This window comes from Seriola dumerili, unplaced genomic scaffold, assembly GCF_002260705.1.
Source record: "Seriola dumerili isolate Sdu_G_001 unplaced genomic scaffold, Sdu_1.0 BDQW01000149.1, whole genome shotgun sequence".
Lineage (NCBI taxonomy): Eukaryota > Metazoa > Chordata > Actinopteri > Carangiformes > Carangidae > Seriola > Seriola dumerili.
Genome location: NW_019174404.1, coordinates 10,250,399 through 10,277,901, shown reverse-complemented (window position 1 = coordinate 10,277,901; position 27,503 = coordinate 10,250,399). Strand labels below are relative to the sequence as shown.

The window sequence follows — 27,503 nt, the reverse complement described above, 5'->3', positions numbered from 1 at the left end:
AGGCAATATTAAGTTGAGATCTGTTATGTAAACAGCTCATTCAAAATAATACTGTATAGTGACTTACCCTACCTATGTTAAAATTTCCCATTTCCTTGGTATCTGTGATTTTTTTTCTTTGCTTTCTTTCTTATAACAGGATTTTGGGAGGACTTTGTCAGTGGCCTACAGTCCATTTTTCTGTATCTTCTGGGCCACTGGATTTGCATTTAATGAAGCAGATTCATCAGTCCTACATGATCTGGATTTTGAAGAATGACTTAAGCATCATATGCTGGAACATGGGGTGAGTTTTGCATTGCAACATAACCAAGCCGAAGGCCTATTGTAAAGTTGCAATCATTAATTTTGACCATTTGGGAACATAAAGACCACTTAATCACTCTTTGCATTCATCACAAACTAGCATGCCTTTCCAAATAGGTTTTTTAACAAGTTAAATTTGAGTTATATCTTATGAGTACAAGTTAAAACATTACTACTGCAATACAAATTTGATGTTTCCATGGTAGATATAGAAGTGGCTAGAACATCCAATGCAGTGTTTTTTTCCCCTTATTTTCATGCACTGTCGCCATATCTCCCATTCACAGACCTTTTCTTCAGCACAGATTATGTGCCAGTCCACTGTTAGACAGAGCTGTCCAAATTGTTTACCACAAAGGTAACCAGAGATTGCACCAACAATGGCACCTAATTGGTTTAGGCCAGACAAGTCCTGGTCAATTAAATGCATAATTCATCTCAGCATTAATTATTCATTTCTTAAGGGACCGGTGCTGTGCTTTATTAGGAGAACTGCATCATGCATATTCAAATTCTTCTTCTTAGTGGTGCAATATTATCTCAGCTGGGATGCCCATCCCAAAAAACAATAACAGCAGGGGCTGTAAGACAACTTCTATTAATCACACAACTAAACCATTGAGGATTTTCAAAGAAGAAAATGTCATACTAACCCACAGTGTGTAATGTCTTGTTTTTGTCATTCACCAAACATTACACTGTCAAACAATTACCAAGTGTAATTAATTTATTATTATTGTCAACCCTCTTGTGTTTAGATGATACATTATTTTTTAATTATAGTCATGTCACAGGAAAACTGCCCGTGTTAATTTATCTTAGTACAACAATCAAGACTGCAGTTTGTTAAGTCCACACCATCAGATTCAATTCACTGCCTAAGATAGATTTCAACATTTTTTCAAAGCAATATTAATATAGAAAAATCTCCAACAATTGAGTCCAAATAAATATCCCATTTAAAGCATCACAATTAAATCTGATGTGTAGATTAAAATCTATATGTGCTGTTTCTTTTAGTGATATTCCTCCAGTGCATCTGGCATGCAATGTATGGTTTCCCAAAGAGATGACTCCTGTGTCTTGTCAAGTGGAGGATCAGGGAGCTGCAGTGGGAGCGTTTCCGTTGACACTCTTAAAGGTCAGTCCCACCCATTTTTAAAAAATTAAATTTTTTACAGTCTGTAATCACTGTTTCCTACCGTTGGTAAGTCAGAAATTGTGAACATGCACTATTTAAAGCGAGAAACTGGAATGTGGATGTTTTAAGATGTGAGGTCACTCGAGTTATTGCATCCAAAGGATGTTTGCATACTACAGAGGGTGGTCTTATCTGTTGACAGAGGCTTAGGGTTTGGGAATGCAATATAAACATGTTTTCAGGGTTTAACATTTACACAGTATAACTTGGTTAAGCAGAAATAACATCACATACACGGTATTTTTTCAATACCACATAACAGTTTTAAGAACTCCACTCCACCAGAGGTCCAAGCTCAACATTCACTTTTATATCATGGATTTTTATCCTAGATAGCAACAGTTTGTGTAGATACCTTTTTAAAAAGCACAATAGGCCTTTTCACAGAAGAAATTTTACTATGTCACAGTAGAGAGAACAAAGTGTAAATAATAAAATGAATGGTGGCAGAATTTTATTTAGCTGCTTCAGTTCCAACAGAGCAAATTTAATGTTAACACCTGTGCTTTTCCTACTGTGACAAGTCAAAATGTCTGATGTGAAAAGGCCCATGGAGCAGCCAAAACCACAAAACATACATCCCATTTGAAGAGACCATTACAGTGCAGTTCAGTTTTTATGCACTGGGTGGAGGCTGTGTTACACTAGCTCAGGATTCGGTTCAAAGCACAGTTCCACCCATAAGTTTAGTCAGCTCAGTGGCAGAAAATAATTATTAGACACCGTCTCTTTTTTAAATTACTAGTGAATGTTTATTGTACAACAACCTCCACATAACTTATTATATGAATACGAATATGAACATAAAATGTATGGTGTATTCAATTTCTCTGATTAAAAGCACTCAACTGGAACCAAAATCGTTCTTTTAATTTCATATTTCCCACAAAATCTACAGCCCCTCTGCATTTGCTCATTTGCCTTGTTTGTTGATGGCACTGTAGCAAATATTGCTCAGTGGATACTTTGCATAACAAAAACTCAGTATATTACCTTGCATACTGTCAGGAACATTAATGAGTCACAGAGTATGAGATTAAGGGTGCACTTAAAGTGAGTAAGATTCTAACACAAAGAACAAACTTGTTGGTTGTTGTGTGAATTAAGAAAATAAATAGCTTGTAATGCTTGTAAGGGAAGAAAAGAAAATATGAGTTTGCACAACTTAGATGTCATTTTTTCCTCATATTTACAGATAGAAGGTATCACACAAACACAGTGAATGCGTCTAACTTTTGTTCCATTATATTTATCAAATCTTCTAGCAGCTGTTTGCTAAGGACTGCACTCAGATACTGTCCTTGTCAAATTCACAGACAAAATACATGGTGGGGTGGCACGCCACATCAGTCCACTCCCCAGAGGCCACCATCTCAACACAGTCCTCATCATCATAGGCGTTGTTTGGCTCTCCTTTCCTCCATTTGCTGAAAGTGGTCATTGGAGAGCGATCCACGTAGGTGAAAACACCCTCCCGGTCCAGGTCATGAATGCCAATGTAGACTCTGCTCAGGCCTGTTTCAGTAATGTACCCCGCAATGGCAGTGTTGGCTCCCTCATCCTTGGGCATGGCCAGGTGCCCTCCCCTCATCTGACAGTAGACCTCAGCGTCGGAGTAGCGTTTCTCCTCCTTCACCAACAGATAGACTTTACTGTCTGTCTCTTTTATGCCAGCAACAGCTGCAGGGGAGGGCAGTGCTGAAAAATGAGCACTTGTATTTCTATAAATTTCACATTGACATGCCCAGCATTTGCAGTACTTTGAGGAGAAGAAGTGAAGCAATAGCAAGAATACAAGAAGTCAAACAAGAAGAACACAAGAGCTTTTTTTTCTTTCTTTTTTTTTTAAAAAGAATGCTAAGATCATACCATTTTTAATGAATTTCAGTTCAGAGGAAAGTTGGGCCACGAGAATGTCCATTTCTCCAATCATCTTTCTCATCGGTGTGCACTCACACGGGATACCTGTTAAGGCAAAAATATGGAGGATTACGACATCATCGAAAACGATTCATTCTAAAATGTCAACAAATGTTCGTGTTTAAACCTTAAACAGTCAGTTTGACAAACTAAATAAGATGATAAAATATCTCACCTGGCTCTCCGTCAGGGCCCCTTGGACCTGGATCCCCACTGTCTCCTTTTACCCCTGAGATATAAAATGTAATTATTCATAAAACACAAAATATACTACACTTAATTCTCAAACAACTGAACTACATTTGTACATTCTATATTAACCTTTCATTCCACTTGGGCCCACTTTTCCGTAACGTCCCATAATTCCTTTCTGTCCTTTGAGCCCAGGTTGCCCTGAAAAAAAGTCATTGTGACAGAAATATTTAAAAAGAAAAACATACATTTCTTGTGCACCTTAAAAGACACCAATTAAAGTTAATGAAAAAATAACTGAAATTCTCAAACCACAATTTACTTCCACTATGGTAGGTTAATTAAAACGATGAGTCTGTGTAATCTCCTTTAAAAGTATGAGAACACCCTCCACTCCTCATTAAGGTCTTCAGTAAACACTTGTCCGCAGCCGTGGATTGTGCAGACCATTTCTCCTCCAACCTCTCACCCACATGTAAACACTTGGCCATCTCTGGATGGCCTGTTAGTGATGTAACAGCACATTATCAGCCTGAGCAATGTGATCTTTACCCTAGTTCTTTTTTTTTTTTTTCAGCCTATTGCGTATTGTTAAAAACAGAAAAAAAAAAAAAAAAATTATACGCATAAGCATGTGTGTATGGTAAATGTTTTCGCATCTTCCCTTATTGCGAGTGCAAAAACTATACCGATCTCTCCAGGAGGGCCAACTCTTCCCGGTCTTCCTGGTGCTCCTTTTTGTCCTTTCTCTCCTGGTTCTCCTTTTGCAGAAAAAGATCGAAAAAAAAATAATCATAAAATATGGAAATAGATTCTATTTTTGTTCAGTTTGGTGTGTGTGTGTGTGTGTGTGTGTGTGTGTGTGTGTGTGTGTGTGTGTGTGTGTGTGTGTAAGAACGGCATGCCTTTGAGTCCAGGGACAAGGATCTGAACAGTGCAGGGCTCCTCTGCCAAGTCCTGCCCATAAGATGTCTGTATTGTTAAAAAACTCAACATCACAGACATTAGTACCATTGGTAGTAACAGCTTCTCTCCTCTCATTCTTCTACATGGGCTGGTTAGTAGGCTCTACTGGAGAGACGAGAGAGATTAAGAAAATATGAATGATTAAGAGTCATTCACAACCAAAAATTTCACAGCTGATGTAGTGGAATCCGGAGTAAACATTTGTTTCAGAAGCGAAGCAGTAATGCAACCTAAACCCATAACATATTAGCATACACCTGTTGTCCATTACTTTCAGCATTTATTTTGTAAATACCCCCCCAAAAAATGTATTAACATTCACCACACATATGAAGCCACAGAGAGTATCTTAATAATGAGGAAAAACATTTCTTTAAACCAATTCATACTCATCTACTAGATCAATTAATGGTAGAAACAGCTGTTCACAAAGCAAATGGAAGTCGCACCCAGTCATATTTGCCAAGACCAAAGACATATTCCGCTTCATTTAGATAATCTTTGTAGTATCAATAACTCAGTATACTGAATTTAAGAATATGGATGGCCTACCTGTAGATGAACTTTCCAGACAGAGGGGAAAAGAACTGCCAGCTTGCAAAGACTTGCAGGAGCTTTGAGCGATGGTGGTACTACAGAAACATTTCATATCCTTGCACAGGCACCACAGAATGTGTGTGATAGGACATTCGTAAACAGTTCACAGATAAAGTCCAAAGCAGCTGGGGCTCCACAGATAATTGGCTGGGAAAGTGGTCAAGTGATTGACAGTGGAGGGGCCGGATGAATCCACTAACTTAACTTCTCTGTCAGATGTTTAGGAAAGCAAAAGAAACTTATCAGGTATTTTAAGTTTCAGTTTGTATGGGATGCCTGAACTTTCTCCGCCTTTTCATAAAACTATATCTTATCGCGGCTTGTGTGGCAATGGATAATGCACTACACTGTATTAATGATATGAGTTCTGTTCCTAATGTATTCTTATGGTCTGTGTGATTAAAAACAGCTTTTTTTTTCTGTGTGCACCCTAATGCACTATATTTTGTTCAATGCCGCACAGCATATCTGCCATCTTATGTAATTTCTTTTTAATTAAAAATTAATGTAGCCTGAATGGATACACACACATAAAGAAGATTATAATGGTACAAAAGATCTAAACATACTCATGAAAGCACAGATTTTTGCTTTGCAGAGCTTTACAGTGGAATATGAGAAGTTGTTGCCCAGGCCTCTACAAAAAACTCAAAGGATTTATTCAGGGAGTCAATTTAACATCATGGTTAGTTCTCACTGAGTTGCACTTTGGTGGGTGCTTCAAAGTTTTTGTAATACCATGCCCAAGACTCATTCCATGTCAAGAAATTAGAAATTATGATTTTATATGAATAGCGTAGTTCACTATATTGGGCTTTTGTCACTGTCATTTCTCTGATGATCAATTCTCCGGTGCATCCCTCCCCTGCTCTTTACTCTTTACTGCCTCCCTGATTCATAATTGGTTTGGGATTTGGCCGTAGACATGCAGATCTGTTTCTCCCCAATATGGCCACTTGGTGGAGCCATTGTCCACGCAAGTACATTATAGGATTTAAAAACACAAGTGGTCTGTATCAATTTCTTTTATCCCATTTTATTTGCAATTTATCAGTCAGTAGTACACTGATCCACATATCATGTTATCAAAATAACAAGAAAGACGATATGCTTTAAAAAGACTTCAGTCCTAGTAGCCTATTTGGCAAATAAATAATGCTGCAATTGTTGTCTGTCTTAGTCTTTACCAGAGTGAAAAATATATGATCAAATTAACAAAATAATGAGATGCACAATTCATTGTTGTATTGTAGTTGCTGTTCGACTAGGAAAATAAAATGTGTCTGTTACTGACATGGTGCTTATCTTTGTTTTGCATTATTTAGGAAGTCATGCAATTACTAACTTGGACTTAAACTTGTGAACAAAAAATGTCATGTTAATGTTTACATGCTGTCATCTAGTGTCTGTAATGAGATATGGTCCAATAGAGGAGTATCAGATGTCCTAATTAGATTTACAAACCCAGTGGCTGCTCTCAGTGGTGGATTGGGTGTCTCCTTCAAAAATCCCCCCAAAAGTTTTGGATTACCTGCCTTTCAAATATTCATGACTCAAGGCAGCATTTGCTGTCAATTCATTGCAGCCAGTGAAGCAGTATGGTGTGGACTAAATTTATTCCATAACTCCAGTTTTACGACGATTAAGCACAAAGTAATCGACATAAATTGTAAAATAAAAACCCCCTATATTCACACTTTTTTTATGATAGCAATTTTTTGATTTATACTGAATCCTGGAAAGGTGCCAGCAAATGTACCAGCGACTTGTTGCTTTAGATTTAATATCTGCTGCTATATTTCCCCAGATTGTACTCTAAGCATGTTTTTTTTTTTTTTAATGGATGTTAGATCAACATTATCTTTGTTATGTTACTGTGAGGAAAGAATTTGGAAATATGTCTGGATTATAAAATATGTAGATAACCGAAATATAGGCTACCACTGTCCTGATGTTTATTTTTCCTCTGCACTACAGAAAATCTGCTTGACACAGGATCTTACGAGCAGCACTTTAACGGACCGCCAGTAAATGTACAGTCAGGGTGACGTCACCTGTGCTCACCGTAGCGCGAGCGCAGCCTGTCATCCAGACACCCTGCTGCCGCTCTGTCCGGTCCTGTCCTGTCCTGCTCCGGGAGGAAAGAAAGACCAAGAAAGCTGGACTACAGCGACAGCCACACATCCGCATGAGGGACTTAAAATCTGTCACTGTCTCCTCGCACGTACATTTTGCTGTCTGACGGATACGAGTCGTAAGTGTCCCCGCTTTTGTCCAACTTTTACACTTTTCAGCGAACAGCTAGGGTCAGCAACAGCTTCGCGTACTTCGTATTGTCTTTACAGTACCTGACAGTTATGGAATGAGTGCAGTTGCTTTAGTTTTCTCTGTATACTAACCAGCAATAATCTTATTTGTTGAATAATTAGCCTTACCCGCATTTGGTGGTGTTTGTTTGCTGTCAGACTCTTCCAGTAGCTACTCCTTATGGCTTATTTATAAGGGGCTTAGTACTGTTAGTCCCTTGTACAGAGGGTGGGTATTTGTAAAAATTCAAATAATTATGAGATTATCTTGAACTGACTCTAAAAGCTTCAGGGAGAACTTCTTCTGAACTAGTATATCACAGAAGTATGACTGTTTTGTTCTATAGTAACTAAATTTAACTGTGCTATGTCTGAAGTGTCCTTATACAAGACTATTAACATGGTTTCATTTGTTTTATTTCACATTTTTCACATTATTTCCCTTGTTTTCATTCAACTGCTTTGTATCTTTTGTATGCCTACATTTACCAGCTCTAACATGTTGCCACTGCTTAGCAAAGTCTTCCTACCCTCTTTGAAACTATAAATCTGACTGTGAATTTTAAAGGTGCACCACTGAAAGTGTGACCTGCGTGTACATCTGTCTTGATCCTGTTGCCCTGTAGTCAATATCCAATGATTTCCATGTCCCTTTTGCCTGGTAGAGAACAGGAAACAAGAGGCAGGAAGCTAGAGGCGTGTTTGTGTGTCCTGCTATGCCTCAGAGCCCCAGTGTTCATTCTTGTGTGTGTGTGTGTGTGTGTGTGTGTGTGTGTGTGTGTGTGTGTGTGTGTGTGTGTGTGTGTGTATGTTTATGTTTCCTCCTCTTCTGCACTGTAGTTTTCTTTGTGTTTCATGCGAAATGTGACACTTTTCTGATTTGCATTGTCCTGCTAACTGATCACTGACTTTTATTTGCTAGGCTTAGCTCTCACTTGAATCGTCTCACCTCTCTGTCTGGATTAGGGTCAAATAGTAAGAGGATTTAAAGCTGCAGAGTCAAAGTTACTCATGAGGTACTGGTCTCAGTTGAGCAGTGAGTGATGCCATCAATTTGTGGTGTAGACTTTTAGGTACAAGGTCATCTCCCTAAGTGATATCCCAGATTGTTTGGAGGTTAGCGTTGAAAAAATGCATGTGGATCCCTTTGCTCTTGGTTCAGTGAGCACTGCTATATATGATGAAGACAGATTTGTTGTGTGTGGAGCCATGTCTGCAGCAGACTGGCACAGATGGGATGCTCTTGATATATGTTAAACAAGCATTCATTTTGTGTTAAGTGTATTCTGATTATTTCTGTTATTATAGCCAGATGTGTGCAGTCATGTAGGCTTGTGTTGTTCATGTGGATTTGATCTTAGCGTATTTCCTGTGTGGACATAGTGTAATTATACTACAAGTAGGAAATTGTGAGAAAACTGTGATTATCAGTCGCCAGTCAAAGGCAGTCTTGAGGATCCCACTAGCCTTGATCTTATGCTTGAAGGTTGAAGATAAAGGACTGGGAAAGTCTTCTTATCCTCCCTCTTTCTGGTGCATTTATTTTTTTTAACTTTGCTTACATGTTATGTTTGAATGTGTTTTGAATACGAGAGTGTGTTATGTAAATTCAACATTAATAGCCCTGCATTTGTAATGTTTGACAATCAAATTAGTACAACTGCAATTTACAACAAGGAATGTGCACAAAGTCGTCTAGGTCTCTGAAAGTTACAGACAGAACCTTTTGACTTGTTACAGCCAACTCTAATCTGTGTTGTAGAATCAGATTTTTGTATTGATCTCCAGCAATAGTACATTGCACCCTATCAGTGTGAAGACAATTATTTGGCTCTGCTTTCTACAACCAACAGAGAGTTTCAAGGATCTTCTAGTACAAATTTTGCTGTTATAAAACTAAAAGATTTCATGTACAGCCATCTATGAAATGTGCTTCTCAATCAACTGTTTGTGTTCTTTTTGCTCTAGTTTTGGCCTTGACAGTGGGTCGGTGCTTTGATGTGAGGTATCTTCCTCTTGCTCCGCTGTTGGCCTACATAGGGCAAAGGCATCTAGTGTAAACAGGGTATTATTGCTCTAATAATAGATGAGCCATATAATAATAAAGTGAGATAACAACACTCCATTTTCTTCTGCTATGGAAGCAGTTTTAACATTCAGCCTGTATTCTCATTTCATAATTATTCCATTAAAGATGTTTCATTTAGATGCAAACCAGGTTTTCATCCGTTTACATGAATATAAATAAGTTGTGATAAATTCTTAGCCTATATTTTGTATATTTGTTTTTTGTATTTTTGTTTTTCATTAACACAGAATCAAATCATCCCTTTCTTGTTGAAAATTGTAACATACCTATATTATCCTGCACAGAAATAAATCATTTGTTTATTGGCAGTACAGTAGCTTTCCAACTATTCTAACTTATATTTTTATTTTTAATGGGTTTTCCATCTGAGCCTTGTGTTACAAAACCCCTCAAGTGAGTGACAGATGGGAAATTGTAGTTGTGCAGAGAGAAGTCCACAGTGAGCACTTGCCAGATGTAGGTGTGTTGACCAGACCTGACATGAGCTTTATAATGTAGCAGTAAAAGTCCAACTGATATTCCTTATTACTGTAACAATCTTTTGTTCAGGAAGAAGGAAATGGTAAACTCATTATACTAAGAATATATCAAAGAAATATATCAAACAACAAACGAATAAAATATTCAAAAAGCTCCTTCCATCTATTGATGTAGTGCTTGTCGCATAAAATGATGAACAATGCAAGATCATTGTTATCTTTGATTATAGTATCTTGTTATCTAGATTCCAAAGAAAGTAAACAGTCATGGTCACTACAGGTTACCATCTCCAGTCCAACACTGTGCTGCTTTGATGTACCTGTTTGATGTACTTTGAGTGCTCGTTGAAGGCTGCATCAGCAGTTTCTAGCGACTATCCTGTCTGACATTTGACCTCAATCCCTGAAGCTAATTGGATTCTCAAGCAAAACGTCAGCACTTTTGCTTTGAAGAACTGTGGTTGTAGGATTAACTGTCAAGAACCGTTAATGAGACACACATGAAAACCCGGCTTTCATATTTGGCTGATGATGTTTTGAGATTGTCAACACAAGATTCAGGCAGAATATTGCAACAGGGACAAACTGCCGTTGTCAAGTGCAGAATCAAGTCTTGCAGTTTTTGTTACATAGCTGAGCTGTGAGTTTTAACAAAAACAGCAGTTCTTAAAATACCCAAGCTGCAGTACATTTAGCCTCAGAAATTTAAATTATGCCAACAACTAAAATGAACAGATTTACCTACTTTCCTTCTAGTGACTGAAGTAGTGTATGTTTGCTGTGACTTAAAATAACGACACTCAGCTCTACGCTTTAAAAATGGGCTGTCTGTGTATAAGTGCATAAGTCAGTATGCAGAAACTACTTTACTAATCCTCATAATTGTTCTTACTTAACCAAACAGTGACCAGTATGGGCACAGAGTAGATTCATATTTTGGTAGCATAGCCTCTGGTTTTGCTGCTTTAGCTCAGACACTTCAGAGTCCAAATACAGACCGACAAACCTGAGAGGCTCAAAACTGGGTAGTTTATGTGAGGTCACTTGAGGTAGCATTGTCCTCACTCGGGATTGCATCCCTCAAGAGAAGCCTTCAGTTATGTTCCAGTGGGAAATCCTCCCTTAAAAGATCAGTAGGAGGAATAACAGGTTAATGGAAAGCAAAACAGACAGGTCCCGATCACATCATGCAAATAACTGAAAAAAGCCTTTGTAGATCAATTTGATCATGAATTTTATTCTCATCTTTGGCTTTGTGGGATTTCACTTAAGGTTCTATCAGTCATATCTAGCTGCTTTGATATTAGTCTCCATGTCAAGTAAAAGATCAAGTTCATAGCTAAATATTATTGTTTTAAAACATATTTTAATGTTTTATCGGGTTCAGCAAAGACTGTGAAGAGAAAGACTGAAATTACAATTTGAAGGGATACAGGAACTTGCTGCCATGCAAATAAGAAGTAGGTGGTCAACAGAAAAAAACAAAAAACGTCGACAAAAACAGTGATAATGACAAATGATCTTCTCAGTCTTTAAATTAGCAATGCTGATTTCATTTTTCTTTTTCACCTATGTAGCTGTGAAGAAAAAGTGAAATACATATTGTGTAGCCACACAAGCCTTGGGGAACAGGCAATAGAAGCAACTCTAAAGCAAATTCAGTTTGTTTGAAACTTCAGTAAAAAATGCAAAACTGTGTACTGTACTTTACATAATTATTTTAAGCCACATATGTGCTTTCTTTTACGTATGTTGCCTCTTTTCCATGTTCTGTCTCCTTCCTGCTCCTGGTTGTGTAGCCGTGCTGACTGGAGGTAAGCCATGGAGGATGGGAAGCCAGTATGGGCGCCCCACCCCACCGACGGGTTCCAGCTGGGCATGATCGTTGACATAGGAGCCGACACGCTCACCATAGAGCCACTGAACCAGAAGGGCAAGGTGGGTCATCACATACAAACGCACAGGCACATACACACACGCCAGCTTTCCATTTACAGGCAGCTGAGAAATGGGTGAGGGGCTGAGGTAATAGTAGTGTTGGTGCTTGTTTTCCTTTTACGTGGCTCTGCAAATTGATGTGAGAATTGCACATAAATTGCTTGTTGTTTGCCTTAAGCCCAAGAGGGTCATCACCACATATAGAAATGCATTTATTCAAAAGTTCATGAAAAAATTTCAAAACCATTTGTATGAAATGAAAACTTATGTTTTCTGTAATTTCATTACTGTCTGTTGTAAGTGTGATCTCAGTTAGAAAGGCGTTAGCACAACAATGTGTAAAATGTGAGAAACATGAGAGACCACATGTACAGTGGCATGAATAAATAAAGAGAGTAGCAGCAGGTGTGCTGATAGTGTTGCCTAGAGGGAGAGCGGCTCATTAGGAGGTAAAGGCCACCTGTTACACCTGAGCCGTCACGTGTCCCCAGCAAGCAGGCCTCTGATGTTTACAACGGACATGCACTGTAGCAGTTGCCTCTGCATTTGTTATGTTTGAAGTGTTCTCATCACAGCTAGTGCAAAGACCTTTCTGACATCCGACATTTTGGCTTGTTAAAGTAGTCAAAGCACAGGTGCATCTGATAGCATTTCATTCGAGTGTCCCATAAGTCATGACGGTGTGACATTGAGCCTGCATGCACAATACCAGGGCCCTGAAACTGAAGCAGCTAAATGCAATTAAGCCATAATTTAACAACAAAGTTTATTATTTACACCTCTGCTTTTCCCTCGTCTGTCATGTCGATATGTCGCATGCGCAACACCAGGGCCTTGGTACTGGTACAGCTAAATGGAATATATTCATCTTTTTGTATTCATGTCATGAGTTATATCTGTGTTTGAACACTCTTACTACTAAGTTTTATAGCGTCTACAAATGCAGTCAGAAAACCTCATGTTTGCATTGGGGTGCAGTCTCACCTTTTTTGAGCATTATTTTTAAACTTTTCTGAAGGTTTAAAACCGATACTCTATTTCATTCAAATGTCAAGAAAAACCAAAAGACCTGTGGAATCGGAGATGAATTGCACACAAGGTATTATCTAACCCCACTGACAGGTAACTGCATAATATTAAGACTCTGTGCTCCACTGAATGACTCACAAATAAGATGAATATTTTTAAGTTACACTCAGCTGGAGAAGATTTTAACTAGTTTCAAGCGAACCTCACTTGGAAAAGCTTTGAATGATTATTATCAGTTTATGCCCTATTGCAAGGCAGAAACTCTGTTTCATTCACTGAGGGAATGAAAGGCCCATTGAGCGTGTTTTTTACTGCGGTGTTGAACTCATTAGTGCCTCAGCTCTGTGCATGGCCCTCAGCCTGGCTGCCTCTTCTTCTTTGTCAATTTTATTGGTTAGACATTTCTCACATGGTTGTTATTGTGGACGGGCATATCCAGATTGAGCCAAGGTACTGTAGCAGACACACAAAGCACATTCTGTTTATGCTAACAAGCTGTTGGTGGTAATAAACCATGCATCGTAGCTCAGACTGGGTCAGAATCACACACACACACACACACACACACACACACACACTCCAGCAGTGGTATTGATATAGGGAGTGCAATGAATATGTAAATGGAAGAAAATAGTGTTTATTACATTGATATATGCTGCAGGGAATAACCAGACAAAGTCACTGTTCTGCTTTAATCAAGTCACTCATGATGATTGTTTAAATGTTGGGGTTTGGTCGTTTTTAATAATACAACTTGATTGGTTCCCACAAGATCAGTACAAAGCACCAGCATCATCTCTCCTGCACCGCACACACACCACACTCCCTCACTCGCTCAGGTGTTCAGATCCTGTTGCTCTCCCACCAAATTATTCATTATCCTGCCATGTCTCCCCTTGTTTCTCGCACAGCCGGCTTGTTCCATTGAGTTTATTTCCATTAACTCAGACTCTTAAACAATTGAGCAAGAATATCAGTAACTAATTTAGCCTGGGAACATGTCGCACCAAACATCATTACTGTGATCTTTAAGCATGATGAATGATTCATGTTTATGCATGCTTGCTTAGCTTTTTATGATGTTTAATATGTCTCTCTTTTATAGGATGCTGGGAAAATTAGTTATGTGTCATAAGCTTTTCAAATGACAATAAATAAACAATAAATAATCTTGTATTTAAAGTTGGCAGGGTTTCATAGAGACAGTACGACTTGAACCATGTCTGTTTCAACATCAAAACTGTTTATGTTACAGACCTTTCTTGCTCCAATGAGCCAAGTCTTCCCGGCAGAGGATGATGTCAACAAACACGTAGATGACAACTGTAAGTTACTGCTCAGACGCTCAGTTGCTTGTTAAGTCATTTTTTTTACAATTTCATAATTTCATTTCACTCATTTGTTTTCTTCCTGTTTTCAGGTTCCCTTATGTACTTGAACGAAGCCACACTCCTGAACAATGTTAGAGTGCGGTACAGTAAAGACCACATTTATGTACGTTCTCTTCTTCTCCTATTCTTGTCTCCATTAGTGTTAGTATAAATCAATTATATTTGTGCCCTTACAATGGCTTAAAACCATTACTATCCAGTTGTATCATAAGGAAATACAGTAACAAGTTAGAGGACAGAAGGAGACAGGATCCGTATCCTTGTTTCCCTGGGGGGGGAAAGTAGCAGGTGGTAAAGAGTGGAGGGAAGCTAGCACAGGGTCACAAAGTCAGACCGGCAAACCCAATCCTGATCCCAGTTACTCACTTAGGAAATGAGGGACAGCTGGTAGATGAGAAGAGAAAGACAGGGAAACAAGTTAAGGTGTATCTCAGGAGCCTTCACTGGGGTCATTTTCACCTCTGTAGTCACTCATTGTTCAATAATTTATTTGTATTTTTTGCTATTTATTAACTCTCTAAATGCAGAGACCTTAACCATTCCTGTATATGTATATAAATAAATATTTATATATATCTCTTACAGACTTATGTGGCCAATATCTTGATAGCTGTGAATCCTTACTATGACATCCCCAAACTGTACGGCCCTGATGCCATCAAGTCGTACCAGGGGAAATCACTTGGCACTCTGCCACCTCACGTTTATGCTATAGGTGAGACAACTGACAATTCAACAGCTACACTTTGAAAAATTGCATCATTGTATTATGCATTATTTGGTCCTTGATTTACACTGATTATGCAGGAAGTTATCAGTGATATTTTTCCTTTTCAGCCGACAAAGCCTACAGGGACATGAAGGTTCTAAAGATGAGCCAGTCCATCATAGTTTCTGGTGAATCCGGTGCTGGAAAGACTGAAAACACCAAGTTTGTTCTCAGGTATGAACTCAGCATGAATTATGCTGCATCCTTCCCCCTTCTTCCCTTCACCCTCATCCTCGGTCCTCTCCTTTCTGGTTGTGTGTTCCACCTCATTGAGAGCCACTGATAGTGCCTTGCAAATCTTCCACAAAAAACAACAATGAACAATACAACATTAACCTGGATGCAATTTGCTATGAAACAAGCAGAAACGATGACACCTCCACATTTATCGTCTTTTTTTTATAAATGATTTCCTTTCTGGGGGAGAAATTAAAATAAGGCAAGGAGTACTCCATAATGGTATGGATGTAGTAAACTTTCTTAGTGTGAGTGTCTTTTTGCCTTTTAAACAGTTTTCTTCACACTGGTCTTATTTCATCCCCATCCTATAGATATCTGACCACAACATATGGAAGTGGTCAAGATATTGACGAGAGAATTGTAGAAGGTAATATATTAACTAACTAATAACTCACGTATGTATGTTGTGTTTTGGGGTAGTGTGATCCTGATAGTCTTTTTTTTTGTTTTTGTTTTTTTGTATTTTGAACCTCAGCAAATCCCCTACTTGAGGCCTTTGGAAATGCAAAAACAGTCCGGAATAATAACAGTAGTCGCTTTGGGAAGTTTGTGGAAATCCACTTCAATGACAAGGTAATGGATGATCACTGATGCTCTAGGTGGATTTATAATTTGCTGTGTGTGGACCAGGGACTTTAGAATCTGCTCTTGAGGCTTATTTTTCTTTTGTTTTACCAGAACGCAGTCGTGGGTGGATTTGTCTCCCATTACTTGTTAGAGAAGTCGAGGATTTGCATGCAGAGTAACGACGAGAGGAACTACCACATCTTCTACAGGCTGTGTGCTGGGGCATCTGAGGACATCAAGAAGAAGCTGCACCTAGACTCTCCAGACAGTTTCAGGGTCAGTCAGCTTAAATGGACCCTAGAGTCAGTGTAGAGTGTTAATGTTTCTCAGAATAAGAACATATATAATACTGTACTGTGAGCCAGCATAAAATTAATATTGTTTCAAATATGCCATACGAAAGTGAAATGAAACTTAGGGGTTATGGTCTTGTCTTTGAAAGAGAGCCTAAATCAGCATTTTGAAAGCTGTTTTTTAATGTAATTTAACTTTTTTTCTTTGTATTTTTTAGTAGGCATGGGTGGGTAGTTACTTTACAAGACCACTAGATGTCGCTTTAGGTTATTTTTAGTGACATCTTGACACAAATCGAAACTCCCCTCAGTAACAAAATATTTTGCAATTGAATTCTGTCCTGTTCAAATGTAATTATCAGTTCAGCGGGGGCAAAGTCAGAGAGCATAAAGGTGTTTATCCCAGCCATTATTTTCTTCTACGTGCACTACAAAACAGAACAACAAGCCGCTCAAGCTGTTCCTTCAGATGTTTATCATAGTGTCATTATATCAGGTCCCTGAGGTGACACCCACATCAACAGAGGCAATTACTTCATGCAATTCACCTCTAGTCAGCTGTGAAGCAATATTGGAAGACAGCAGAGTAAATCTTTTAGATGTTGAAAATCAATACAAATATCCCCAGTATGCATTTATACTGTGCCTGAATTTAATTTATCAAAAACCTAATTATGTTTAAGTGTTTTCTAAGATGATTTTTCTCTCTTGCAGTATCTGAACCGAGGATGCACCAGATACTTTGCCAGTAAGGACTCTGATAAACAAATCATGCAGAATCGCAAGAGTCCTGAGGTAATGTCACGTCCTGTTCCGGTTTAATCACTTCACCCCAATGCAAGATTATTGTTGACATAATTTTTTTCGGGGGGTTAGATTTGACTTCTGTAGTATTACTGTACTAAGTATTTAATGCCAAGAAACAAAGACAGAAAATGTATTGTAGTGTCACACAATTAAATTCTTTCCTGCGCAATAAATCATGTAGATATACAGTATTGTTTTGAGTACGCAGTGGACAGAAAGCAAATCCCAGACCATATTTAAGAAAATGTGCTGCAAAGGTGATAATTTATATGCAGAAACTGATCAATCACAATATTTTATGCCAAGAAATTAGTTCAGGTCTGTGCATTTGATGAATTATGTACAACATGAAACAGAACCAGTGCCTCGTTGAGTTGTGCTGCAAAGCCTGCAGGAGATGTGTAATTAATATCATGAAACAATTAGAAGAATAAGTGTGACAGGTTGCTCTCTCAGGGACTAATTATACATGTTCATTTCACTTCTTGTTTTCTAAGATAAAATAATATCTTTTTTGTGCTAATCAAAGTTTCAGGTGAAATAGTGGTAAACAAAGGAGGTGCTTTCAGTTCTTTGTTAATGGATTTACCCATAATGGGTTTATTTAGCCGAGTACATTAAAAAGAAGTGCAATGATTGAATCATATTTTACCTTAAAGGCCAAACATAACCTCTATTCTTTGATTTCTTGTACTGTAATTAACTCTTACTTACTGCTTTTGCACTGAAATATTGTAATCCTACTGATGTTGTTTCTAGAAGCTCAGAGGCAGTTATGTGCTATTGGATTAGCTGTGCTCTGATGTCATCTTTCAAAACAACATGTAATTTAAAATATTTGAAATTATAATTGTAAGGAGCTTTATTTTAAAACATCAGTCACTTAAAGTTCTTTTAAAATAGATATCAATGATATATGAAATATGAAGGGGTCTTTATTTGTGCTTACAAAATCTGTAACAATGCCTTGTACCTTTGTGAATGGAAGCCCTGTAAGCTATGTGGTTGTAAGTACACTGTGTTATTCACATGTTGCTAATCACGTCATTGTGCATCTGTCTATCCCACCACGTGTCTCTGTTACTGTATACAGGACAATAAGGTGATGTTCCTTTTCCTATCAGGGTTTTGTGCTCCCTACTCTTTATCCTGTATTCTTCCTAAAGTATACACTGAGATGTTCAGGTTTTACGTGCTGCTGTTTGTGTAGTGCATGCTTCCTCTTTGTCTGCTTGTGTCTGCCTGGTTTGGGTGGGATTGGGGCTGGGTGGTTCTTTGATAGAAAATAGAAAGTATGTTTGCATACTCACCTTTTTATCAGTCATACTGTACAATGCAGGGCTGCACAATTATTGTATATTTCCCATAGTCACAATCAATGTTTGTTTAAGATTGACATTTTATTTTGCAGGCTTGCTGTCTTTTGTTCCCATCAATACAATAACTTTGAATGGTCTCTTATGTTAGAGTATAATCAGGGGTATCCATTTACTCATAATTGTGCAGCCTTTGTTAAGATTAATCTACAATCTTGACTCCTAACGATTCTTGAAGTGGTCTGGTCCAGTGACGTTTTTACTCTGCATGCCTGTGCTTTCTGCTTTCATCACTCCTGAGATGTTGCACAATTGTAGATTGGTTCTGTCTTTCCTTTAAAAGCATAAATACATTAGTTGTCAAGACATTTGGGCCAGGGCACTGTGGCGGAGCAGCCTTGGTTTATAGGATGGTGTGTTTGCTGTGTGCTGCTGGTGGAGCCTCTTTTAACATGTTACTGTAAAATAGTTTTGGTTTGTTGATCTCTAACATGTGGTTTTTATAGTTAAGTGTGGCCTCGTGGTTCACCCCCAATTCAGTTTAGAATCAGATTTACCTTTAGTTTACATAGAATACAGATTGATACTCATGGACTTAATCTCTTTTGAGTAAATCGTGAACTCTTACACATTGCCTGTTTCTCCGCTGTTTCCAATTTTCAATTTCTTTTGTTTGCAACTTTCAATTTCTTTTGCAGCATCAAAAGGTCGGTGCTCTGAAGGACCCTCTTCTTGACGACCAGGGCGACTTCAACAGGATGTGTGTGGCCATGAAGAAGATTGGTCTGGATGACACTGAGAAGCTGGACCTGTTCAGAGTGGTTGCTGGTGTTCTGCATCTGGGCAACATTGACTTTGAAGAAACGGGGAGCTCCTCAGGTGAGGCAGATGGTGTATTGATGTATTTCTTGAGAACTTGCATCACAGTGCTATTTTTCAGTGCACTTTTTGTCTCTTTAGCCACAGGATTCATATTCATCATACAGACAACCAAGGTCATCTATCTTTTTTTTTTCAGCTATTCTGCTGCCACAAATTGTGAGCACTTAAATTTCTACAGTTGTGTGTTATTAAATCAGTGTACATTTTTGAAGACCAGACCTATGTCCTCGGTTGTCGCCACAATTCCATCTCAAGTGATGATAAATAAGACCTCTGTTACCCTGGCAACAATTATCTCTCCTTCTCCTTCTCCTTCCTTTTTCATTGTCTGTCTGTCTGTCTGTCTGTCTGTCTGTCTGTCTGTCTGTCTGTCTGTCTGTCTGTCTGTCTGTCTGTGTCCCAGTGGATTAAATAATTACACTTCAAACTTTTTTTGAAGACAGTTTTCAACAGTTTTCTTCAATGCAATGAACGACCACTGCTTAATTTACCATTCACATACAAATTAGACCTCCGCATTAGAGTGCGGAAGGTGCCACTACTTACCACTTCTTTACTTGCTCACTTTGTAAATAAAAGGTATATGCAACTTGTGCAATAGTGTGATGTGGTTACAAAGATGTTAATTTAATCATGGTTTTTAAAGTATAGATTCACTATTCTTTAATATGTCAAATCAGCACAAAGCTGGTTACAGCTCATGGTGAGTCAATGTACCTGACATCTGTAACCAAACTGATTTTTTTGGAGATGAAATAAAATGTGTTCGGAATGATTTCCCAAAAAACCCAGCAGAAGAAAAATACAAACAATGGCATATATAAAAGAAGAGAAAATGTCAACAAAAAGATATAGGTGGTGATTTTTAATGGTAGTTTGTCTTATTGTATGTTTCAGGTGGTTGTGTCCTAAAAAATCAGTCAGGCCAGACTCTGGAGTACTGCGCTGATCTGCTTGGGCTGGACCAAGACGATCTGCGTGTCAGCCTCACCACAAGGGTCATGCTCACTACAGCAGGGGGCGCCAAAGGAACAGTTATCAAGTAAGAACTGTGGTATTCGGCTTTTAAGATCTGAAACCCTTGCAACTTCTTTTGGCAATGTTTTTATGGGGAAAAATGGTCTAGATTTTCTTTGATTTTTTTCCAGAAGCCAATCCCATTGTTCTCTGACAAATAAATCTATCAACTGAACTGAGTGAAGGCAGTGAGTCCACGATGGATCTAAGAATAGCTAATAATCCTTAGACAGAGATTAACCAACTGGAATTTAATCGGCACAGGCAGTGGATAGGCGGTTGTTGCTGTACTAATCTGTACTAGTCTGCAAAGTATTAAGATGTCGTTATTGTGCAAAATGATGAGATTAAATCCTGACACTGAATTAAGCCTTTTATTTCATCGTCTTAGTATAAGAGAGTATATGATAGATCAGATTATTTTATACAACAAAGTGCTCCGTGAGAATGGTGTCTCAAACACTGCTGCTCATCTTCATTGTCTGTGACAAGTGACACAGTAAAAAAAATTTTTTTTGCTTAGGTAACCTGTACTTCTGCATGAGTGCTTGGTGTTCTTGCAGGTCAAAAAGAACATTCTCTGAGGAGAATATGGTGCAGTACTGGCACTGCTACTGTGTAGTTTTGTGGCGATGTGGTGTTTGAGTGATGGGGCCAGGTTTGGTAGATTAATATTTCAAGAGGGCCAGATGCTGGCCTGGCCTGGAAGTGTTTTCTCCACATAAATAATGCAGCCCGTATCTGAGGAGGCAGGCGAGCATGGCAGCAGTACAGTAAAGACCTGGTGTCTGGGGAGCAGGTGGAGCTAAGGGGTCCTGGCTTTGTCATTAAGCCCCAGACAGATCCACCCTACCCCTGGGAGGTTGAGGGTAACAGAGGGGTCGGTGGACATGATGGTATCAGGGATGACTGAGTCTCTAACTAGTGTGCATATGAAACATTGTAACTGATGAAAATGCCTGTCAGTGAGATTAATTATAAGGATTTCATGTGTTTTCTAAGACTTCCTCCATTTAAGTCATGGCATAGTGAAACAGAGAAAAGCTAGCCTATTCTCTATGAGAGACACGATAGGTGGACTATTCCTGTTTGTAATGGATGAGGGTTTTTTTTCTTATGAAGACTTGGTGGGTGGAATATCAAAAGAAAGACAGTGGGTAAAGCAAAAAAAAAAAAACAGACGTTTCTATTTTAAATTCACATTCTTCCCTGGTGGGACAGCTGAGGTGAACTCTGGGCCACTATGGAACTGAACTTTGTCCATACAGTCAACCCCTCTAAATAATTTAAAATAAATGGTGTTGAAGTGTCAGTAGACAGCGCAGTAGAGTTCAAGGTTCATATTTTAGTTTTAATGCCTTCTCTTTGGCTTAGAAACCCTTATTTTAAACGATCACGTAGCTTGACATAAAGATCAGACAGGGAGGACACTGTGCAGCAAAATATGTCACATTAATATAGCTAAGCTTTTGCTCCCACACAAAAATTGGGTTTTTAAAATAAAAATAAAATAGAGGTACTTAATAGGAGCCTTGCATGTCCCAGTTTCGGACTGTGCCTCAGTGCCCCACTTTGTGTTTCCCTCCAGGGTGCCTCTAAAGGTGGAACAAGCAAACAATGCCCGCGATGCCCTGGCCAAGGCAGTGTACAGCCGCCTCTTCGATCATGTGGTCAAACGAGTAAACCAGTGTTTCCCCTTCCAGACTTCCTCCAACTTCATCGGGGTGCTGGACATCGCTGGGTTTGGTAATAAAACGCAGATAGTCTTCTACAAAATGTGGAAGTTTCAATTAAACTTAACACGTGTAGATTTAGGCCATCATCATTAATGACATGATGGACAAACTGAAAATCTGCAGCTTTCCAGACACACTGTGTTTTGTTGCTGTCTTGATGGCAATTTTTTTTCCATTGGTTTGTTTATTCAGTCTAAAGAGACACTTGTCTGTACAACATGTTTCCTAATAGAAGTACCCTAATGCATACACACTCATCATTACCAGGGTTTTCTGCTTGAGAATTCATTTCCTTCGCTGCCATAATTAACACAGGCTTTACAAAATTTTTCATTTTCGAATTAATTGAAATATATGTTTTTTTCTGCTTCCTCTGTTTATTCCTCCTCTTAGAGTATTTTGAGCACAACAGCTTTGAGCAGTTCTGTATCAATTACTGCAACGAGAAACTGCAGCAGTTCTTCAACGAGCGTATTCTCAAAGAGGTGGGTGAGCGGCGTGTGGATTAAGGTGATTCGGTGTGGTTTACTTCTGTTATCCTGGGAAACCTGCCATGTCATGTCACTCACAAGCCAAACTTACTTACTCTCTCACAAGCCAGGAGGAAGTGGCTGGCACACTAAGCTCCTCTGTCTTTCTCTCCCTGTATATTTTCCCTACATCTCTCATGTGTGCTCTCTCATTAGAATGCTAATTTCTCAAGGGACATGATGAGGCTTGTTTCTCTCCTGTGATCTCTTAGCGTTATTCTCTACCAAGGTTTCCAATTAATGCGCCGCAATTCTGGTTTAAGCCTCCGTCTCATTATCTGAATCGTGTGTTGTGGGTTTGATGTTTTGTGTTTGTTTTTTGAGGTGGGTGATGTTCTGAAGCCGCTGAGAAAAATCTAAACTAAAAATTTCATATCAGATTGTTTTCTAAATGCTATTTTATAGTGTTGATTTTTGGCTTTTTCTGGACATGTCTGTGCAGGAGCAAGAACTGTATCAAAGGGAAGGGCTGGGAGTGAATGAGGTGCATTATGTTGACAATCAGGACTGCATAGGTAAGTTCCCATGTGACATCTTTCTTCCCAAATCCCTGTTGACCCTCGAACTGTGTGCAAACATTTTGTTTTTCATCACTTCCTTGTGTGGACACTCACTTTTCAAAAGTTCATGATTTTCCTGAGCTTCAAAATAAAATGCAATGCAGCACTTTGAACTTATCTCCTTCTAAAGGTGATAAAATGGCTGACTTGAGCTGGTTTCAAATGATCAAAATCAAAGGTATATGTGTGTAGGTGTCTGTGTATTGATATCTTCATGTATCTTGTACCTTGGGAGATCTTTGGAAGTGGATAGAGGTCCATCGAGTGACACTCGGGGACATCATTAAGATGAACTGTTGCCTTTGAGAGCCTGTGCTGCAACACCAAAAATGTACTGACAGAGATGTGGCTCTCTGTAGAACCCACACACCACAAATGTACTGAGGTTTGTTCAAGTGTAACATCAGCTCATCCACGTGGCGTCAGAGCAGCGAAAATACAACTGTCAGGGGACAAAAATACCGACTTCTCATTATCGCAGAAGCTGGCATGTCCATGGGTCTGAGGGGAGCAAGCGTAATGAGTATTTGTGGATTTTATGGCTTCTTTTGTGATACGTGAAGCTGGAGAAATGATATCCCCTTGTCTTTGTTGTTTCTGTCCTCGAATAAATCCTCAAATCAATGGGATGAAGTAGTCAGTCTATCAAGGTGAAGCAGTTTGATTTGTATTTCAAAGGCTGTGATTATTCAGGTGCGAGGTTAACTGACAGCCGTGAATAACATTTACGACTTGCAAATGACCGTTTGGGTTGGCCATTAATTCACTCATCAGTCTTCAGGATTTATGCACAGGTGCTTGTTCATGCAAATTTTTTCTGAGGTCCTTGGCTATTAGATTATATTCCAAACACAGCATGCCACATGAATAATTCAGATATGTGGCTAAATGAGCATCCTGATGAGCATGTTTTGTGTTTTGAATATTCACATCCAGAAACAGTAAAAAGTGTAAATTTCCAATAAATCTAATTTTCAGAACCTGAATGTTAAGTGAATTTGTAACTTCTGTATCATAATGGCTGCTGCGGCCACCTCACACCTTCCTTTAGTACTTTAGTACAGATTCTTGAGTTTTGTTGTCGTCCTGAAAAGTGTTTGTAAGCATTAAATGACACGTATGGATTGGAAATGTTAAGAAGAAGTTCTCAACATGACAATATCCTACATATCTCAACATACATTCTAGAGCTGTACATCAACACAAATCATAATACCATGGTTGATTGATAAACATTTGTTGTTTCCAGACCTCGTGGAAGCAAAGCTGGTGGGAGTCCTGGACATTTTGGATGAAGAGAACCGGCTTCCTCAGCCCAGCGACCAACACTTTGCACTGGCTGTTCACAGCAAACATAAAGACCACTTCAGACTGACGGTCAGACCTTAGCTGTGCTCCATGTCCCGCACCCTCCCTTTCTCCTCTTTCTCTGTGTTTCTTATTCCCTGCCTTCTTTTGTCTTTCCCTTCACCCAAGTATTGTTCTATTATTCTCTTTCTTTGTGTATTAAGCTCTTTTGTGACACCAGGGAGCAGTGTAACTGCACAGTGGTTCTGCCATTGTGGTAATTTTCACTCTGCCTGTTTGTTACAGCAGTTTTATGAATAACCCACAGTCCCACTCCCTCCCTCTGTCTCTGTCTTTGTCGCTATTGTTTGCTGCTGCCTGTATCTCTGCAAGCATGAAATCCTTTTAGAAATGTAGCCTTGACACCAGTTCAAGCTTAAGATTAGAGGTGGCTGGCTGCAACCACACTCTACTGCAGGGAGAGTTATGACTCAAATAAATACTGTTCTATACACTAAATAAGTTGAAAGACATTAATCTTAATCTAAAGTGCTTGACTATGCCGCAAGCTAACATTTCTGCAATTCAGTTTTCACACTTTAAGGATAATTTATTATGGTTTTCTTCGCTAATGAAGCTAATGGAGCTTCAAAATGCTGGTTGCTACATTTTATTTTTCATTTTAAGAATAATGTTGGGGTCCTTTATAATACTTGAGACAGATAAGATGAATATGGCATTTATAAAAATATATCTGGACTGTGTGCGGTTGTTTTTTCCTTGCATTTTCATGCAAGTAAATATATTGAATAAGTATAAATTGACCTGTAAAGAGGGATAATATGCCTTTTTTGGCTGCATTTCACTGCACTTCATTGATCTGAATGTTTCATTCTCAAAACCAGCCCTCGTCATTCAACAGTGGTGTGGATAAATAAGATTTGTCTGTAGAGATGGTGATGGATAGGATCAGAGTGAAATCAATATATATGTGTTTTAGCGCTGTCATTGAATATGATCTGCTTTCCTCCTCTCCCTTTTAGGTTCCCAGGAAGTCAAAGTTAACCATTCACAGGAATCTCCGAGATGATGAGGGCTTTATCATCCGGCACTTTGCTGGAGCTGTCTGCTATGAAACGGTCAGTCTTGACACAAATCTTATTATATAGGGCTATTTAGGCTGGGTGGTATTCACAAAATCCAGTACCACTGTAGAATATTTTTCTACACTGTAGACCACTGTAGACCACTGTAGAATATTTGTAGAATATTTTTCTACAGTGGTACACATAGATACATGTTACATAAGACAGTGGAGTTACTAGCAGTTTAAGCCATTTAAAAGTGAAGCAAGCAAATCACATGATAAACCCCTTTTTGCTATCTAAATAATTATTATTTTTCATTCGTTGATAGAGTGATTTCTGATGTTTGGAATTTTTGCTTGAGTGTATATATATACCTGAAATAATTAACCAGTTATCAGAATAGCTGCTGATGATCTTCTGTCAGTCAGATAACTGATTCATCAACATATGGATTTAGTTGTAACACATTTGTTGTCCTGTTACAAATGTCACAAATGTACATCTCTTATACTGGGAAAAGTTGCTTGTGTGATGTGTGTTGTTCGCTGCAGGGATTGAGGCATTCTTTATTTGTGTTTACATGATGTACATCTGTATAAAAGTCTCCTATTACATAAATGCATGCATTTGCATGTGTTTGTCCACAGACTCGGTTTGTGGAGAAGAATAACGATGCCCTCCATATGTCCCTGGAGAGCTTAGTGTGTGAATCAAAAGACAAATTTGTTCGAGAGCTGTTTGAGAACTCCAACACCACCAAGGACTCCAAACAGAAGGCAGGCAAACTCAGCTTCATCAGCGTTGGCAACAAGTTCAAGGTCAGTGTGGCTATTAAAGTTTGTCATTTTTGATTGTTAAGACGAAATCCCTGAAAGTGAGCAAAACCTGCTCATTTTTAGTGTATCATCACTTTTTAATTTCACTGTAATGAATAATGAACAGAATAGAAGGATAAAAGTGTGCTCTTTCACACTGATGGATCCATTGACTCTTAACACTTCTATGTGTGATTTTGAATTTAATGTATTTTATTGCCAGAGATCTGTAAATTATAATTATAAAGACTTTATTTTGTGTTTATTTTTTCAGAGTTTTGTCCTACTGGACTAGTTTGAGACTTACAGTCTGTTGCTCAAACAATTGAGGCATAAAAAACTGTGAAAAAGGAATTTGTTTTCCAGGAATTGAAAATGCGAAAAGACAGTGATGAAGTTGTGCAATGTGAAAAATTGCTGTGAATTAGTTAACAATGCTGTATTATCTGTCTTAGCTTCTTTTCTAACTCTAGTCTCCAGACCTGTTCTGTAAATTCTCTCCTTTCCACTCCTCTTCCCAACCATCTTTCTACTCCTAATTCAGGGTTTCCCTCTTAGGTTTCCTCCAGTCTCCCTTCTCTTTCCTCTGAGAAAATTTTTCTTGGTGGATAAAGCTGGATAAAGTCAGCTTGAGGTATAATAGAGAGGAAGTAGAAAAAAAAATAAGAGAAAGCCTTCATGTCTCATTCTTTCTTTCTCACAAAAGTGTTTAGAGTGAGTCAGAAGTACTCAACCTTCAGCAGCATTCTCCAACAACAATCAAAACACAGACTTATTTATGTGTTTTCTTTTATCTATCCCTTACATTTATGGGTTGCAGCATCTTTTTCAACAGATTTGAGATTTCATTATTACAAATGTAGCTTCTTTGCTTTCATTGCTAATGCATCAGGCATGGACTTAATAATGCACCAATAGCCAGTGAGACTAGATGTGTTCATTTAAAGATGTTCTTTAAAATTTTCTCAAAGTTGCATTTGGTTAATAGTTCATTAATAAGTCATAAATTCATGTACAGTGTGTCCTATAAGCATGTTAAGTTTTCCTTCCTGTGTTGGCTACCTGCATCACAAACATTTAAAAACAAATTATCATCAAACACTTCTTTTTGTCTGCTTGTACCCACAGACCCAACTGAACCTGCTGCTGGAGAAGCTGCGCAGCACTGTGAGTAAAATTTAT

At 38.5% G+C, this 27,503-nt stretch overlaps 2 protein-coding genes across 4 annotated transcripts in view; one reads left to right on the top strand and one right to left on the bottom strand.

Annotated features, from left to right (window-relative positions):
- Positions 1-1,094: 1,094 nt before the first annotated feature.
- On the bottom strand, positions 1,095-5,252 carry colec11 (collectin subfamily member 11). 3 transcript variants are annotated; one of them, XM_022750563.1, is made up of 7 exons: positions 5,138-5,252; positions 4,525-4,690; positions 4,309-4,380; positions 3,749-3,820; positions 3,603-3,656; positions 3,377-3,472; positions 1,095-3,205 (listed from the first exon to the last, which is right to left on the bottom strand). In XM_022750563.1, exons 2-7 carry the CDS (start codon positions 4,658-4,660, stop codon positions 2,796-2,798), a joined length of 840 nt encoding a protein of 279 aa, XP_022606284.1. In that variant the 5' UTR covers positions 4,661-4,690; positions 5,138-5,252; the 3' UTR covers positions 1,095-2,795. The 3 variants fall into 3 exon arrangements, with proteins under 3 accessions (XP_022606284.1, XP_022606286.1, XP_022606285.1); XM_022750565.1 differs by having other exon boundaries at positions 1,095-3,187; XM_022750564.1 differs by having other exon boundaries at positions 4,525-4,687.
- A 2,011-nt stretch (positions 5,253-7,263) lies between these two features.
- LOC111225836 (unconventional myosin-VI-like) overlaps positions 7,264-27,503 on the top strand; it is a 36,791-nt gene continuing 16,551 nt past the window's right edge. Inside the window, exons 1-19 of the mRNA XM_022750870.1 lie at positions 7,264-7,436; positions 11,856-11,994; positions 14,279-14,348; positions 14,444-14,517; positions 15,000-15,129; positions 15,252-15,357; positions 15,735-15,790; positions 15,899-15,996; positions 16,102-16,266; positions 16,998-17,078; positions 19,105-19,285; positions 20,186-20,330; positions 21,894-22,051; positions 22,435-22,526; positions 23,014-23,086; positions 24,381-24,508; positions 25,462-25,557; positions 26,154-26,324; positions 27,450-27,488. Of these exons, the coding sequence (XP_022606591.1) occupies positions 11,878-11,994; positions 14,279-14,348; positions 14,444-14,517; positions 15,000-15,129; positions 15,252-15,357; positions 15,735-15,790; positions 15,899-15,996; positions 16,102-16,266; positions 16,998-17,078; positions 19,105-19,285; positions 20,186-20,330; positions 21,894-22,051; positions 22,435-22,526; positions 23,014-23,086; positions 24,381-24,508; positions 25,462-25,557; positions 26,154-26,324; positions 27,450-27,488 (1,980 nt within the window). The 5' untranslated portion in view covers positions 7,264-7,436; positions 11,856-11,877. The remainder of the gene's footprint in view (positions 7,437-11,855; positions 11,995-14,278; positions 14,349-14,443; positions 14,518-14,999; positions 15,130-15,251; positions 15,358-15,734; positions 15,791-15,898; positions 15,997-16,101; positions 16,267-16,997; positions 17,079-19,104; positions 19,286-20,185; positions 20,331-21,893; positions 22,052-22,434; positions 22,527-23,013; positions 23,087-24,380; positions 24,509-25,461; positions 25,558-26,153; positions 26,325-27,449; positions 27,489-27,503) is intronic.

Excerpts from the sequence above, each read along its gene's own strand:
- colec11 (XM_022750563.1), bottom strand. The coding sequence starts at position 4,660 with ATGAGAGGAGAGAAGCTGTTACTACCAATGGTACTAATGTCTGTGATG. Across the intron at positions 4,381-4,524 it reads CCTTGTCCCTGGACTCAAAG|GAGAACCAGGAGAGAAAGGA; the intron begins GCATGCCGTTCT and ends TTTCTGCAAAAG. Across the intron at positions 3,473-3,602 it reads GGGCCCTGACGGAGAGCCAG|GTATCCCGTGTGAGTGCACA; the intron begins GTGAGATATTTT and ends TTGCCTTAACAG.